Source organism: Microcaecilia unicolor, chromosome 2 (genome assembly GCF_901765095.1).
Source record: "Microcaecilia unicolor chromosome 2, aMicUni1.1, whole genome shotgun sequence".
NCBI classification, from domain to species: domain Eukaryota; kingdom Metazoa; phylum Chordata; class Amphibia; order Gymnophiona; family Siphonopidae; genus Microcaecilia; species Microcaecilia unicolor.
In genome coordinates this window covers 97,587,670-97,605,429 of record NC_044032.1, presented here as the reverse complement: position 1 = coordinate 97,605,429, position 17,760 = coordinate 97,587,670, and the positions used below count along the sequence as shown (strand labels likewise).

The window sequence follows — 17,760 nt, the reverse complement described above, 5'->3', positions numbered from 1 at the left end:
GCCCCACCGAGCATGCGTGGAGTGCCTTCCCGCACGACCTCGCTCTTCAGTTTTTTCTTCGCATGAGGAGCAATGTTTTTTTTTTTTTTTTCATGGCTCCTTTTTTCGCCTGGGAAAGAGCCTTATTTTGTGCCTGGGACTGATTTTTTCCCCCCTTTTTTGTTTACAATTATTTCATTTAATTATTTTCAAAAATTAAAAAAAACATTCTTTTTAGTTTTTGGCCCGCGTTTAAAGTTTTCTTTTTTGTTGCGGGCCGCATTTAGGCCTGCTCAGTCGGGTTTCTCTATTTTTGTGCCTTTTATTTTTCTTTTAGGCACAAGCGAGTCTTTTAATTTAGCCAAAGCCATCTTCCCTTCCGTGTCATTGAAGACTCCCAGTGGCTTCAAACGTTGTAGTCACACCGGACCATCTCGGGTACTGATACACATTCTTGGAGTATCCAGTGCCTTGGGCCCGACCACAGCCCAGCAAATTGTGTCCTGTGTCTTCATATAAAGAAAAGGATGCAAATTTCCCAATAAGCTCAAAGAGAAACTTTTTGTAGCTCGGTCAGGTCCTTCGACATTTAGGTTGGCATCGTTGACTTCAGGGGAGGCATCGACATTGGGAGTCAAGGTAGGCATGGCTGCTATGAGGCCCAGAGACACTGGGAGCAGTGAGGCATTGAGTGGGTCTTCACCTGCCTCATGGCTGCCTGAGGCAACAGGAGGATTCGACGTCTGCCCGATGCACCTCACAAAAGCTCCTCGGTACCGACGAGGATAAGGCCAAGAAGCACAGACACCGATCTCCTTTGCTGCACGGTTCCAGGAGCGCTGGGGGTGCCAAGGGATCTGGCCCCCAAGAAATGTCAACGCTGGGAGGATCGCTCCCCCTCCATTCGAGAGGTTTCAATGTGTGTGTCTCCCAGCAGCCGAGATCCTGCTTCCGAGCCCCAGGCGCTTCTGCAACCTGATCTCTTTCAACCAGCCCCACAGTCGTTACCGGTGGCTCTTGATGAGAGTATCCGGGCCTTGCTCCTAGAGCTTTTGGAGGTCTTGCTGCATCAATCTGTGTCGGGGGTGCTTGCTCCTACCATGCCTTCTGCTGAAGCACCGTCTGGCCCACAGCTCGGGTTGTGGCCTCCAGCACTGGTGTCGCTTGCTACCCTGGTACCAATTGCCACCCAAGCTGGTTCTCCTTCGTTGGTGGAGGAAGCTTCGCCGGAGTCAAGGCGGGAGCCGACTCCTCAACACTGTTCTCAAGGCCACGGGTCCTCTGTCGAGGCGGGCCCAGTCTTGGACATCCCTGGGGGAAGTGCTGTCCGATACCGAGGAGGGAATGCTTGTGGGAATCTGAGGAGGATCCTAGGTACTTTTTCCTCCGTTGAGTCCTAATGGGATCCTTTCTGAGCCTTCCCCTCCACCTGAGAGCGTCTCTTTCACCTCTTTTGTATGGGAAATAGCTGAAGCCATTCCATTCCCCATAAAAGTGAAGGATAAACCCAAGGATAAGATGCTTAAGGTCCTGGACTACATCTCTCACCTAAGGAGGCAGTGACATCTCCTCTGCATGAGGTACACAAGGTAGTCCTCGTGCGGAACTGGGCGTCCCCTCTGTCCCTGTGGTCCCCAAGAAGATACCCAATATCAGATCCACGGGGAACCTGGGTTGGTGAGGTGTCAGTTACCCCACAGCTCTGGTGGTGGATGCCGGTCTCAAGAGAGCCAAGAGTACTAGAGACTATGCCTCTGCTCCCCCAGGCAGAGAAGCTAGAACATTGGACTCTTTTGGGTGGAAAATGTATCGGGTCGCTATGCTCATCGCCCGTATTCAATCTTACCAGCTCTTCACAAACGTCTACTTGCGGAACTCGGTGAGGAAGCTGTCTGACTTGGTTGACTCACTTCCTTCCTGGGTAAGCCGAGCCTTTTCGCTAGTTGGTCAAGCAGCAGAAGGCGTGTCGCAAGTTCTTGGCCAGGGGCAGTTACGACACTTTTGATGTGGCATTCAGAATCTATGCCCAGGGTATAGCAATGCACAGACTCTCATGGCTGTGTTTCTGACCTGGACCGTTCGGTCCAGCAGAGAATGGCGGATGCCCCTTGCTGGGGAGATAGGCTTTTCAGAGAGAAGGTTCAGGAGCTCGTTGACCAGATCAAGAAGTACACTGATGCTATGTCTTCTGTCTCCTGCCGGGGTGTTCTGCAGCCACCTCCTCATCTAGGAGGCATTTAGGTGGGCCACGGGGTGCTTCCTATTCCTATACTAGGCGTAGATACGCTCCTGCGGCTCACCAGCCTGCTGAGGCAGAACCCCAGCACACTCGTTCTCATCAACAGCGTGCGCCCAAGGCCCCTCCTGCTCCCCAGCAAAAGCAAGGGACAAACTTTTGACTTGCTCCAGCAGAGCATAACTGCAATAAGTGTCCATGCTGGACAACTTACCAGTTGGGGAGAGGTTAAAATTTTTTCACCTAAGGTGGCCTCTTATAACCCCCGACCAGTGGCTTTTTTCAAATAGTCCGGTTAGGATACACCCTCAATTTGATATCCAAATCTCCAAAATGCCCACTGAGAGCTCGTTAATTCAGCGCTCAGCACAAGCAGGTACTTGCAGAGGAACTCTCCACCCTTCTAAAGGCCCATGCGATTGAGCCCATTCCACTAGGGGAAGAAGAGCAGGGATTCTATTCCAGATACTTCCTTGTGCAGAAAAAAAACATGGGGGATGCATCCCATCCTAGACCTAAGGGCCCTGAACAGATTTCTAGTCCGAGAAAAGTTCAGGATGGTTTCCCTAATCATCCTTTTATCCATGATACAGAAAAATGACTGGCTATGCTCTCTGGACTTGAAGGATGCATATACACACATCCTTATACTTCCAGCTCATAGGAATTATCTTCGATTTTGACTGGGAACATATCATTTTCAGTACCACATACTGCCTTTTGGCCTTACTTCAGCTCCCAGGGTGTTTACCAAATGTCTAGCGGTAGTTGCAGCGTCACTACACAGATTGGGAGTGCATTTGTTCCCTTATCTCTACAATTGGCTGGTGAAGAGCACCTCAGAGGAAGGTGCTCAGGAGTCCACGCTGAAGACTATTCAGTGACTGGAACTACTAGGGTTCATAATAAACTACCCCGAGTCCCATCTCTGTTCTGTTCAACAGTTGGAGTTCATGGGAGCCCTGCTCGACACACAGACTGTTTGAGCCTATCTTCCGGAGACGCATGCAGACAATCTTCTGTCCCTCTGTTCGGACGTCGCAGCAGGTCACAGCTCGGCAGATGTTGAGATTGTTGGGCCACATGGCTTCCACAGTGTATGTTACACCCATGGCGTGTCTTCACGTGAGATCTGCTCAATGGACCCTGGCTTCTCAGTGGTATTAAGCCACAGGAAGTCTGGAGGATGTCATCCGAGTTTCCCCTGAGCTTGTACACTCTCTTCAGTGGTGGCAAATTCGGTCCAGTCTGACCTTGGGACTACCATTTCCAAATTCCCCAGCCATAAAAAGTACTGACGACGGATGGATCGCTCCTGGGGTGAGGGTGGGGGGCTCATGTAGATGGACTTCACAATCCAAGGAGCCTGGTCCCTTCGGGAAATGGATCTTCAGATCAATCTCCTGGCTGTCCGAGCAATCTGGAACGCTCTAAAGGCTTTCAAGAATCAGCTGTCCAACTAAATTATCCTAATTCAAACAGACAGGTTATGATGTATTATACCAATAAGCAGGGGGTGCACCAGATCTCGCCCTCTGTGTCAGGAAGCCATCCAGATGTGACTGTGGGCTTGCCATCACGGCATGTTTCTACAAGCCACTTATCTGGCAGTCATAAACTATGGCTTGGTCGTCAGACTGAGCAGGATAATGCAACCTCACAAGTGGTCTCTGAACATGGGCATAGCCTGCAAGATCTTCTGAGCGTGGGGCACCCCCTCGGTGGATCTTTTTGCCACTCAACCCAAGGTCTCTCTTCTGTGCCAGGCTTCAGGCTCACGACAGACTAGCGTCAGATGCCTTCCTTTTTCACTGGAGAACAGGTCTTCTGTATGCGTATCCTCCTATACCTCTAGTGGGAAAGACTTTGTTGAAACTCAAGCAAGACCGTGGAACCATGATTCTGATCGCACCCTACTGGCTGCAACAGATTTGGTTCCCTCTTCTTCTGGAATTGTCCTCTGAGGAACTGTGGAGATTGGAGTATTTTCTGACCCTCATCACGCAGAATGAGGGGTCACTTCTATATTCCAACCTCCAGTCTGGCTCTCATGGCCTGGATGTTGAGAGCCTAGAATTTGCTTCCTTGGGTCTTTTGGAGGATGTCTCCCAGGTCTTGCTGGCTTCCAGGAAAGAATCAAGTAAGAGGTTGTTATTCTTTTAAATGGAGGAGGTTTCCTTCTGGTGTGACAGCAAGGCCATATATCCCCTTTCTTGTCCTACTCAAACCCTGCTTGAATATCTTCTACACTTATCAGAGTCTGGTCTCAAGGCCAACTCCGTAAGGGTTCACCATAGTGCAATTAATGCTTATCAGCGTGTAGAAGGTAAGCCTATCTCTGGACAACCTTTAGTTTGATTCATGAGAGGTTTGCTTTTGTCAAAGCCCCCTGTCAAACGTCCACCATGTCATAGGATCTCAACATTGTTCTCACCCAGCTAATGAAAGCTCCTTCTGAGCCTCTGAATTCCTGCCATCTGAAGTACTTGACCTGGAAGGTGACTGTTGGTGACTGTTACTTCAGCTTGTAGGGTCAGTGAGCTTCAGGCCTTAGTAGTGGATGCACCTTATACTAAGTTTCATCACAACAGAGTAGTCCTCCTCATGCACCCCAAATTCCTGCCAAAAGTGGTGTCTGAGTTCCATCTGAACCAGTCGATTGTCTTGTCAACATTTTTTTCCCCCTCCTCATGCCTACCCTGGCGAAAGCAGCTTTTACACCTTGGACTGCAAGAGAGTGTTAGCCTTTTTACATGGATCTGACGAAGCCCTTCAGACAGTCCGCCCAGTTGTTTTTCTTTTGATCCCAACAGAGGAGTCACCATCAGTAAATGCACTATTTCCAGTTGGCTAGCAGATTGCATTTCCTTTGCTTTTGCCCAAGCTGGGCTTACTTTGGAGAGTATGATGTCACGGCTCATAATGTTAGCCATGGCTGCATTGGTGGCCCACTTGAAGTCAGCCTCTATTGAAGAGATTTGTAAAGCTGCAACATGGTCTTCAGTCTACACATTCACATCTCATTACTGGCTTGAGCAGGATACCCGATGAGACAGTTGGTGCGGTCAGTCAGTGTTGTAGAATCTGTTTGGGGTCTAGAATCCAACTCCACCCTCCTAGGCCTGTTTTATTTTGTTCCATGCTGCACTCTCAGCTAGCTGTATATAGCTTCAGGTTAATCTACGTTATGTCCTCACCGTTACAAGGCCCAATTGACCAATGTTTGTTGTTTTGGGTGAGCCTGGATGCTAGGAATACCCTCACTTGTGAGAATGATTCAGCCTGATTGTCCTCTGAGAAAGCGAAGATACTTACCTGTATCAGGTATTCTCTGAGGACACCAGGCTGATCTTTCTCACAATCCTGCCCAACTCCTCTTGGAGTTGTTTTTCTGTTTCTTATGCTATTAGATTAAACTGAAGAGCGCTGTCGCGCAATGGGCGGGAGGGCACTGCAAGCGCACCAGAAGGCTCTAGAGAATTTTTTGCTAGCTATTATGCCGATTCCTGGGCCACTCCAAAATCTTATAAACTAAGCATCAAAGCTTATAAAAGACTCTATTCTCAATTGGTAACCAATAGAGTCTTTTGTAACATGCAGCAACTCTGTCAAATCTACCTAAATCACATATAACACAAATTGCTTCCTTGTGTTCTGAATAGTTCTAAGTCTTCTCATTAGATGTTTTGTACAGCCAAGATATCCTATGTAATAATTTGCACTGCCAACGTTCTACGTCTGGATGCCTGGGTTCGTAACACAATTCCCATTGGTCCACCCTCGCGTCGGAATGTGATGACATCAGAGGGGAGGACCAATGAGAGGGAAAAGGCACCAGCCAGCCACAGAACGTTGGAGGTGAGTATTCAATCACGGGAGAATCGCTCCCCTGCCTCCCCCCCCCCCCCCCCCCCCCCCCGTCCTCTGACTTCCAGGTCCCCCTCTCCTCCGAGTTCCAGACCCCTGCGCCTCCCTCCCCCTCTCTCTCTCCCCTACGAGTGGCAGCCTGACCTGCGTTGCCCGCCCTCTTCTCACAGACTTCCGCCTGCCCCTCACCTTCCTGTGTGCTGGCCTGAATTAAAAAGTTCTTACCTTGTGGTCCGCCAGCAGCACTAAAAGGCGAGCAGGCATGGCACTTCAGCCTGCCTTCCCTTCTGTCTCAGCTGTGCTTCTGGTCCTGCCCTAATTTCTGTTTCCGGAAGGGTGGGACCATAGGCAGAGCAGAGACAGAAGGGAAGGCAGGCTGAAGTGCCGTGCCTGCTCGCCTTTTACTGCTGCCAGCGGACCCCGAGGTAAGAACTTTTAAATTCAGGCAGGAAGGCGAGGGGCAGGCGGAGGACTGGTAGAAGAGGGCGGGCATTGTAGGTCGGGCTGCCACTCAGAGGGGAGAGGGGGGCATGGAGCTCAGAGGAGAGGGAAGGAGGGAGGGTGGCCTGGAACTCGGAGGGGAGGAGAGAGTGGGAGGGAAGCGCAGGGGTCTGGAACTCGGAGGAGAGGGGGGCATGGAACTCGGAGGGGAGGAGAGAGTGGGAAGGGGGCCAAGCTGGAACTCGGAGGATAACCTTGCTAGCGCTCGTTTCGTTTGTGTCAGAAACGGGCATGTTTTACTAATGTTATAATAGTTGAGCTTCGTAAGGATTAATGCTTGTACTAACAATTGAAATGACTCTAGAGTGAAGTATTTCAGAATGGGTCTTAAATTATTCATCATCCAAAAATCATTTTTTACAATACTGTTTACCTGGGATTCCCAAGACATATGTTCTAAGCAAACTCCTAAAATTTTCAAAGATTTTTCCAACTTATAAGTTAAACCATTCAGTACTAGAAAAGATGGCTTTAACAAAATATCTTGCGTGTCAGTCAAAAGAAACTTAGTTTTCTCACTGTTAAGTTTAAGATGATTGTTAAACATACAATTTTCTATTTGTGGAATTACCTTCACTGCATCTTTATCTATTGGAATCAAAATAGTAATATGATCAGCATAAATATAAGCTTTGTAACCAGCTGCTTCTGGTTGATAACCCAATGATGCCATAAGAACATTGAAGAGGACTGGGGACAGAGGGGAACCCTTCGGGATTCTGCAGATCACGTCCCACCTTTTTGATTATTCTTCCTTCAGCTTCACTGAATAAGATCTTTCTTAGAAAACTTTGAAACCAATTGAAAACATTCCTTGTCATACCTATATTGCGTAAGGTATGGACCCCAAGATCAAATGCACTTGATATATCAAACTGCATTATAAGAGCTTTTTTTACCCTCACGCAACAGAGTATGCATATCAAATGCTAAGGTACACAATAATGTCTCTGACAAATGCAATATTCTGCACCACTAGCAAACAGGTTTTTGATCTAATTTTAGTACAAAGTATGATGTTAAGAGTGGTAACTATACCTTCCATAAGCTTTGCAAAAAAAAAGGGATTAAAGCAACTGGCCTGTAGTTATTGACCACTGCACAAGATTCTAATTTATTTTTAAGGATAGGAGTTAAAATGATATTACCCAAATAAGAAAGGAAAGAACCTTGTAATAGCAAAATTGTCAACCAATCGTAAATCTTAAGCTTAAATTGTAAGAAAGAATGGGGAAAGATAAGAAGCTCATTCATGGCCATGGTCAGTTTTAGATTGCGATGAGGCATCCAAGCAGCAATGTCAGACAAGCAGTCTGAGATTTGGGCCTGGATTCCTGTTTAAATTTCTGGTGTGGAGAGGTAAATCTGGCAGTCATCCAGCATAAAGATGATGATGAAAACTGCAAGAGGAGATCAGAACACCAAGGGAATACGTGTAGATAGAGAAACAAGAGGTCCCAAGACAGAGCCCTGAATAGTGGGATAACAATGGAGGAGAATCCACCAGAGCATACACTAAAAGTGCAATGGGAAAGATAAGAAGGTATTGGTGTTGTGCTGTCCTTGATAGAAGTAGTGCAGTTTATAACGTTTGATTAGCTGCTGCCTGTGGCTTAGAGGAGATGTGCGTTTTAAAGATGATTTAAACATAAAATCCACTCGAAACAGCAGCTGCTAATGCCCTTTTCTAGAGTCAAGAGAAGTAACAATTGGGGGATCCTCTTTGAGTTTTACTTCTGAAAGTGGAGCAAACGATGATACCCAGGCAGAAATTACAGCTGCACTTTAATTGTTTTGGTGGTTCTCTTCTGTAAATATATTTCTGTACCTAACTAGTCCTATGTGAAATAAGTCTATGCCATGGGCTGGCTGTGTCTTGTCCCTTTAACTGTAGTCATGGAATCTAAAGTATTTTACCAAGAAATTTTTGATCCTAGTAGCCATCATTTTCCCTTTTCCTTTTTTAAGCTCAAATGTGACCCATTTGGATGACAGTTTACAAAATCGTTTATCATTTGAACTCAGTTATGCATATTCAGGCTACAGGACATCCCTTTTCTGCCATTATCTGTGTGTGTGTTTTTATATATAGATATACACCCACAAGTAAAAGGAGATTATATCTGAGAGGTCCCAAAAGTAACTAGTAAGAGTATTTGATATCATAGTGGCTAAAGAGTCCCAAACTGATGGGGACTTACTAGTCTCGAAAGAGATCATAAGCTACCATGCGCTGTGCAGATTTTAAGTCCATTGGTAGCAATTTATTTATTTATAGCATTTATTTCCCACCCACGGGCAGGCTCAATGTGGCTTACAACACTCTGTAAAAACATACATCAAGTCAGCAAACAATCAATTTCTTAGAAGTATAAGAGGGTAAAAGCAAAGAAGGGAAAAAGAGAGAGAAAAGTGGTGATCAATATGACGCCTTGACAGAGACAGTTCAAAAGTAAGAAATGCTAGACTGGATTTGAGCATAAGCTTTTCCAAATAAAAAGGTCTTGAGGCGACTTCCGGTGGCGCTGTCGGCCAAGATGGCCGCAACAACTTGAGCTCCTGAATTCCCCGATTGGAGATCCCCGCTGAGGACGTTCCCAACACCCAGATCAGCAAGGAGAAGTGCCTTTTGCAGACACCGGGGAACAGGCTGGATAATCGGCACTAAAACAAAAAAGCCCGGAGCGCACCCGAGAAGCGGGAGAAAATAGCTGTGATAGATCGCCCTTCCCCCAAAAGGCGCCACGAGCGTTTCTCCGGAGCAGTAAAATCGGAGGAGGGAAGCATAAGACCCCAAATCGACTATAGCGGATGAGGCGATTTACTAAGCACGCAGTTGGGGAGGACTCGGAGACAGCGCAAGCACAGGCAAGATTAAGGGGAAGGGCAAGAAGGAAGACGAGACGAAGAGGGGGAAGCCATAGGGCACTAGAACGGGAACCTGTCTAGAAAACGGGAGTCATATTAACATCATAAAAGCAAAAGAGCAGCAAGTTTAGCAAAAAACTGATAATAAATTGCGGGCAGACAGCTGCTCAGCACGTGCAGCGGGGGTCAAACCATACCTCCATGTCTCTCCCACAAAAATCCGGTTTGCAGTGAGAAGAGAGACCTAAGAGAACATAAAATAAACAAGAGACTTTGGAGGATAAACTTGTGATCTGTGGCACAACATAATTAAAGGGAAGCTTGGAAGATCAATACTCATTGAAAAAATAGGCTGCCATTACAGGAGTGGAGTCCTCAAAATCCTCTTTATGGCAGCCCGAGGATCAAAAAAGGAGGTGGAAAAAAATAGAGGAGGAGGAGGTTCAAAGATGGCGGAAAAGAGCTCCGCTCAGTCCCCATCGGTAAGCTCTGCATGGGCATCTGAAATAGTGACGGAAGTGAAAACGGCTGTGGAAGAGGCCATGAGTCACCAATTACAACAAATAGATAAATTAGATAGAATGGACCAGCGGCTTACTAATTTTACTACAGATCTTCAGGATATCCAGCAGCGTTTGGGCGATATGGAAGCCACGACTCAGGAATCAACTACGGATATCAAATGTTTAAAGAAAGCGGTGACATCTTTGGAGGACAAGGTTGATTTAGAGAATCGATCTCGCAGGAATAACCTTAGACTGATTGGAATACCAGAAGCGATAAAGGATGTGGAATTGAGGAGCTTTCTGGAATCTTGGCTTTCTAAGTCCTTGCAGACTCAAAGTACCGCGGGGCCGCTACAGATAGAGCTCATCGGCTGGGTCCCCGGAGAGGACACAATGACCGCCCCAGGGTGGTAATATTAAAACTGCTCCACTATCATCATAAGGTGGAAATATTGACAGCCTTAGAAGCAGAGGAAAGCTGGAAGTTGAAGAGCAAAGGATTCTGTGTTTTCAGGACTATTCCACTAAAGTTTCTCTTCAACGAAAACAATTTTTTGTGGTATGCAGTCGTCTGCACAGATTTACACGTATGGTTCAGCCTACTGAATTCAGCATAATGGAACAGTATAATTTAATGAAAATGCAGAAGCAGCCCAAGCATTTGTTGAGCAACTGGAACACGATGGACCGCGTACATCAAAGACATGAGATGACTCCCTATTTGGAGCATAGGGACTTTGGATAGAGAACAGAAGTGTGGACGAGGTGTTGAGAACTGAGTATGAAAACTTTCAGTAGAATTTAAAAGACTAAATGGTATCATTAGTTAAAGAGGGAGGAAGGAACATGTTGAACGGACACTTAGGTTAAGGTGGGGGGTCCTCGGTCGGGGGGTACGGAAGTAGAGCACATTTGGTGCCCTTTAGGAGTGGGTGTGGGGGGGGAATGGGTGGAGGGGATGGGAAGGGTTAGAGGGGGAAACTGTCGGGAAAGAACTTCAAGGACAGGAGGGGGAAGGAGGTAACAGAAGGAGAATCCTGGGTAACCGGATGGTTACCATAGAGCCAAACTTAAGGGGGGCGAGGAGGGTACTGGCTGGGATGCCCTTATCGCTCAAAGAGAGAAGGTATCAGTTTTCCATATCACCTGTTTAATGGTATCACGTAATGGCCCTTAAGATAGTGACGTGGAATGTAGGAGGTATCTCTTCGCCGATTAAAAGACAAAAAATTCTCCAGAGACTCTACAAACAAAAAGTGTCCATAGTCTTCCTCCAGGAAACACATTTAAATGCCAGAGAGCACCAAAAGTTATGTCGCTGGTGGGTGGGATCCTATTTCGAATCCCCTGCGCGGGGTAAAAAGGCGGGAGTTATTGTGTTAGTCAGGAAGGGGATCCAGATGGTTACTCATAAAATCATTACGGATGATGAGAGAAGATTTGTGTTGGTGCATGCAACAGTGGAACGTCAACCATTAATACTATGTAATATATATGCCCCAAACACACACATAATAAGGCTTTTTACAAAATAATTCTAAATCTAAGTGGCTTTGAAGGGATTCCTTTCTTGATAGGAGGGGACTTCAGTGCTGTGGGAGACCCAAATCTAGATAGATCACGTGGGGGGTCATGGGTATCCGGGCTTGAATCTCGGGGAATCAATGTGTTGAGTGAAGTCCTGGGCTTGGTGGACGTTTGGCGAACTTTACATCCGGTAGAACGAGATTATACTCACCTGTCTCGTGCACACGCCACCATGTCCAGAATCGATTATATATTCATTTCTCGCAACTTGTTTGGAGGGTATGGGAGGCAAGCATAGGACCTATCCAAATATCAGATAATGCACTGATAAGGGTAACTCTGGAACTGTCTGCAGCAAATCCCCAATGTTTTCAATGGAAGTTTCCTGCTCGTTTATACCAGGATAGAAGCTTTGCTGACTTTATAACACAAAAATACTGGTGGTTCCAAGAAGCTAATCAGGCCCATAAGGTCACCCCAATTTTATATTGGGGAAGCAGCCAAAGCAGTGATTAGGGGAGAGGTTATGGCATACGTCAGTCACCAGAAGAAAGTAAGGGAGAGGGAGTTGCGATGCTTGGAAAAAGAAGTAACAAGGTTAAGGCAGGCATACGGTAGAAATCATTTAAAAACTCAGCTCTTGGAACTGCAGCGCAAACTGAATGAAAGGATCCATCATAGCGCCCAAAAACAACATACCTACTATAGATACAAATTATATAAATATGCAAACAAAGTGGGAGGTTGCTAGCCCGCCTGGCACATCCCCGGCAGGGGCCTTTCAAGATAAATGCATTATACTCGGCTAGAGGAACCTTGGAGAATAAGGATGATCAAATTAATAGTATTATGGCAGAGTATTATGCACATCTAAATTCACAACCGAGCCCGCCCCCATTAGAGAGTAACATGTACCTTTCGGGACAGACTGTCCCGTGTATAGGCCGGGATGACCTGGCTATGCTCAATGCTCCTTTTACAACTGAGGAGATATCCTGGGCCATTCAGCAAGGACCATTGGTTAAGGCACCAGGTCCTGACTGTTAGAGGTGAATTCTACAAAGGATGTAGTCCAACCTCTGGCAGCCATGTTTAATTCAATAGTAAAGGAAGGAAGGATGCCCGATTCGTTAAGACTAGCACAGGTCATAGTGTTACCTAAACCAGGTCGGGACATACAGAAGCCAGAGTCATACAGGCCGATATCACTACTCAACTACGAAGACAAACTATTCGGAAAAGTTCTAGCAAATCGCCTGTCCTGTATACTGCCAGACATTATTGAGATATCTCAAGTGGGTTTTGTACAGGGCAGAAATATTACCAAGAATGTAAGGAAAATATTAACACTAGAAGGAGTGAATAATCAAGGTACACCATCTATGTTAATTTAGTTTTGATGCCGAAAAGGCGTTTGATAGGGTGGCGTGGGATTTTCTATTTGGAGTCCTGAATGCCTATGGCATAAAGGGGGAGTTTCAGGAGGCGATTAGGGTGCTATACTATCTTCCTCAAGCGCAGATGGGGGTAAATGGAATAGTTCCCCCCCCCCCCCCATTCTCTATATATCGGGGTACTAGACAATGCTGCCCACTATCGCCTCTTTTGTTTGTTTTGACTTTGGACCCCTTGATCAGGGACAATCAAGAGGATTCCAGATATACAGGGCATTAAGTTGGGTACAAACACTTTTAAAATAGCAGCTTTCGCTGATGATTTACTGGTGCATGTGACCAATCCCAAGACTTCAGTGGGAGCTCTTTTGGAATGTATGGCAGAATACGGGGACTACTCGGGCTTCAAGTTAAATCTCGAGAAGTCTGAAGCGCTGCAGAGAGAAGGCGAACAAATAGAGGGTTGGCAGGGCACATTCCCGCTGAAATGGGTCAATGAAACATTTAGGTATTTAGGGGTGAGGCTGACTATGGAAACTTCAAAAATGTATCAATTAAATATAGACAGGTTGATGCAAGACACAAAGCATTCTTTTGAGAAATGGAGTCACCTGCCCTTGTCACTTATAGGAAGAATTAATTTATTTAAAATGAATCATCTTTCCAAGATGGCTATTTGTTATGCAAGTATTGCCTTTGCAGCTATTAGGATTTGCAACAAATGAATAAATTATGTAGGAAATTTCTATTGGGGGGGGGGGGGGGGAAGAAATCAAAAGTATGTTTAGAATATCTATATGATAAATGGGAACAAGAGGGACTGGGGTTACCTTGTGTTAGGCGATACAATGAGGCCTGTCTTTTGAGACATCTCAGGGATTGGCTATTAGACACAGATCAGTTCACTCCGACCAGCTGGGAGCGAGCACTATATAAGCCATGGCATTTAAACTTTTTATTGCAGGCCCAGTCAAAAAGTCTACCACTCATATGTAGAAAAAGTATGCTGTTACAACCCTTAAGAAATATTTGGCGAATTATGAAAATATGGAATCAGAACCCAAATGTCAGTGACCAGTTGCCTTACCAAGGAAATGCTGATTTCCAACCAGGTCTAGAGAAGGGGCTAGTAGAGAGCTGGGTTGCACATGGTATCACTTTAGGCCAGGGAAGGAGAGACGTCATGAAGACTCGGCGACGAACAGGTCTTCTTCCTGCCCATGCAGCGCCTTCAGACAGAGGTGAGAGACGCTGCGCGGGCCCGGTAATGCGGAGGGGGGGTACCGGTGGGGGGGGGGGGGGTGGCGGGAGCGGGGCACGGGGGGTAGAGGATAACGGGAGGCGGAGCTTTGGCAGAGAAGAGAGAGGAACAGGAAGGGAGGGGGACCGGGGCTGCTAAAATTAAGATTTTTCGTGCAGGGGGAAGCGGCGGGGAACAGCGTGGGGGGGGGGGGGCAAGACCGTCCAAACAGTACGCTCCTGATGAGCGCCTTGCCCCCTCCCGATCCTTTTTTGATTTTTGTTTAGATTTTATGCAGGGGAAAGCGGGGAGGTGGTGTTTATCTCACTTTTGTTTTTAAACATGCCAGCTTGGGTTTTTATGGTGTAGGGGGAAGTGGGGAGATGACTGCTCTGACCATACATTAAATATGTTGCGGTAAATGACTGTGTAATCGTCGGTATTGTTAGTGCATCTCGAATCGGCCACATTACAATGGTAGTTACTCGTTTGTATTCCGTTTTCGTTAGCTGCTTGCTTCGTCCGAAAAAGGCCTTTATTGCATGCAACGGTTAGGAATTTCTTCGTTAAAGGGTTTTTAGAGGGTCATTAAGGTTTAGTGCATCTGGGCCAGAGTGTAATGTAGTGTAATATCAATTTGTAACCAGCTTTCACAACATTTAGGCCAGCCAATTTCGGAACTGTATCACACAGTGAACTAGATAGTGTTTTTGTGTGATGTCATTTGATACTGCAGTCATAATTCAGAAATCAGATTAGTGTATGTGAGAAACATGATACTTTTTTTTGTGTGGCTGCTTCAAGGGTGTTCTTTATTCTGTATCCATGACTTGAAGGAGCATCCTAAAGAATTTTTTAAAATACTTCCACTCGCAAACTGAAATAATGCAGTTTGAGTGTACATTATACAGTAGATAATTTTCTCTTCCATGCTATCCAATGTATCCTGCTTCTTGATCAGAATTAATACGTACATATAATATAGTAAATGACGGCAGATAAAGACCTGAACGGTCCATTCAGTCTGTCCAACAAGATAAACTCATTTTACATGGAATGTAATACTTTAGACATATACCAGAGTTTGATTTGTCCTTATCAGAATATTGGTGCTCAAAGAGATCGTGTCAAAAGGAATGATGCTTCCTTTTTCAAGTAAGGAATATAACTTCCCTGCTTGATAGTTCCAGATTGGTTTGAACAAAGAAGCTGCAGTAACTAGTACTGTGTAATTAATTTTTTCTTTCTAAATAATGGATTGCAGTAAGGGATCACTTTTTCACAGAAATAATCATGTTTATGGACAAAAAGTAATAAAGCTACAAGTATTTTGCAATTCAAAATGTGAAGTGATGTAGCTGTGTTTAAGTCCACTTTTAAAGGTAATAAATAGAAATAAAACAAGTAAAGGAAAGTATGGTGATACTGTCTTTTTTTTGGACTAACTTAGTACATTTTTAGTTAGCTGAAATAGAATATTTCTGTGTGTAATTTAAGGCATTTTGAATATTAGTAAAACAGTTGCATTCTTTTTCTTATGTATTTGAATCAATAGGCTTGTGCAGTGCAATTGTCAGACATAAGCAGCGGTATAGATTCTGTTCAAGCAGGAAATAGTAAAATGTGGCTAAACAAAATGACCTTTTTTTCCGTTTTTTTTTCCCTTTTGAAACATAAAGCAAATACTGTATATGATGGAGAGAGAGAATCAGAGGGTGAAGACATGGAGGCAGAGAACGGCAATTCATCTGAAGAATTGAGAAAGGTAAAAAAAAAAAAAAAGTGGTTTTATTTGTAGACCAGATGACTAACACAGCAGGGGTTCAAAAGAGGTTTGGAGGAGTTCTGGAGGAAACAAATTTGAACTACATTAACCAGGTAGACTTGGGAAAGCCATTGCTGATCCCTTTAGATGAGCTGTAAGTTGGTGAACGTTTTGGTATCTGCTGGATTCTTTTGCCACTTTGAAAGTAAGATGCTGAGCTTGGTGGACCTTGATCTGTCTAAGCATTATTTATCCTCCATTAACAAGCAGGATGTAATCGGTCACATGAGTATGTGATGTCATCCCACAGCACTAGGATGAAACAGCTATTAGAGCTCAGAATTAGTAGTCTCCACAGTCCACTACTACTACTATTTAGCATTAGTTTTGTTTCACACTGCAATGTAAATGTATAAGTAAAAATTTCCTTTTATTTTGAAGAGTTTTCCTATTTAGTTTTCAGATGTTTCTCTTCTTTAAAAAAAAATTGTTTTATCCTGCTTCTAGAGCATGATGCAAGCAAAGTAGGGTAGTGTTCTCTCCAGCAGAGAGTAAACACAGATGTCTTGTTCATCTCTTATGGTGCAGGCCTCTAGATTTATCTTTCAGCCTCTCAACTTTTCAACCTCGAAATGAAATCGCTGACATTGACTCAGATGTTAGTCACACTGGTAGATGAGTCTTCCCATCAGGTTTGTTGCCTCTGCTGGAGCAGCCACATTTATTTTTGCAAAAGATAATCTGTACTTGCAGTAGCTTTTGACAAAGTTGTTTCAGGTGTGAAACCAGGACTAAGTTGCAGCACAGATTTTTCAATCAACAGCAGTCTCTCCTCAGGGAGAGATGCATTCCTCCCAGAATACAGTAGTCTCTCTTCACCACAGGAGGACATATATTACCTCTTTTCCCCAGTGTCAGGGAGATCTCAGCGTAGCCTTGAGAACTATCCAGATCCTGATTACATTCCAGAGGAATTCTTTGAAAGCGGAAGAGTTCTTTAAAGGTTCCTTCTGAACTTTCTTCTTTTATTGAGCTTTCTTATGTTCCAGGAAGTTTCTTTTCCTCCACAATAAGTGACAAAACCTCAGTATGATGTCGTTGGACTTCTAGGGGGTAATGTTCTAATCAGACATCTGTATAGCTAGTATTTAGGGCAGTGGGCTGAGAACCTCGGGAACTGAGTTCGATTCCCACTGTGGTTCCTTGTTTGATTTGATTTTAATTACTTAATAAACTGTTTTAAAACTTAACTGTATTAAGCGGTATATTAAGTAATCAAATCAACAGGTGCAAGTACAATTAATGTGCTAAGAAGTAACAAACAATATAATTGCTTAACCAAAATCAATGTAAATCAGTAGTCATCGGTCAGAAATTAACTTAATATGTCTGTGATCCAGCAAAGACATTCTCAAAAATCCATGTTTTGAAAATCTTACGAAACCCAAGATAGTTTGTTAAACTACTCACTTATGCAGGTAAAGAGGACCACTGGGACAAAAAGTTCTTTTTATGAAAATTAATTTCACAACTTGGAGCAGTAGAGGCTGTAATGACGCTGAGATGAGCACAGCAATCGAAAGTAAAGTCATTTAACTTAGATTATGAGCCCACTAAGGACAGAGAAAATTCAAGCATATAATAAATGTAAAACTGGTTGTACCACAGAGAGGCAGTATATCAAATCCATGATTCCCATGCCACTGAATGAAATGTAAAAAAAAAAAAAAATACTTATTTTAAGCTTAATAGGCACTCAGAATCGGCTCCAGTAGCATAGAGCAGATCTTCCCAGTCTATGGGTCAGGATCCCAAGTGGGGTCACAGAATCCACCTTTGGGGTCACGACTTGGGTGGGCTCTTCATAGATGCATCAT

General features: G+C 44.8%; 1 protein-coding gene across 1 annotated transcript in view; it reads left to right on the top strand.

Moving 5' to 3' along the window:
• MIER3 (MIER family member 3) overlaps positions 1 to 17,760 on the top strand; it is a 167,618-nt gene that overhangs the window by 79,479 nt on the left and 70,379 nt on the right. The window contains 1 exon segment of the mRNA XM_030193155.1: positions 15,798 to 15,883. Within this exon segment, the coding sequence (XP_030049015.1) occupies positions 15,798 to 15,883 (86 nt within the window).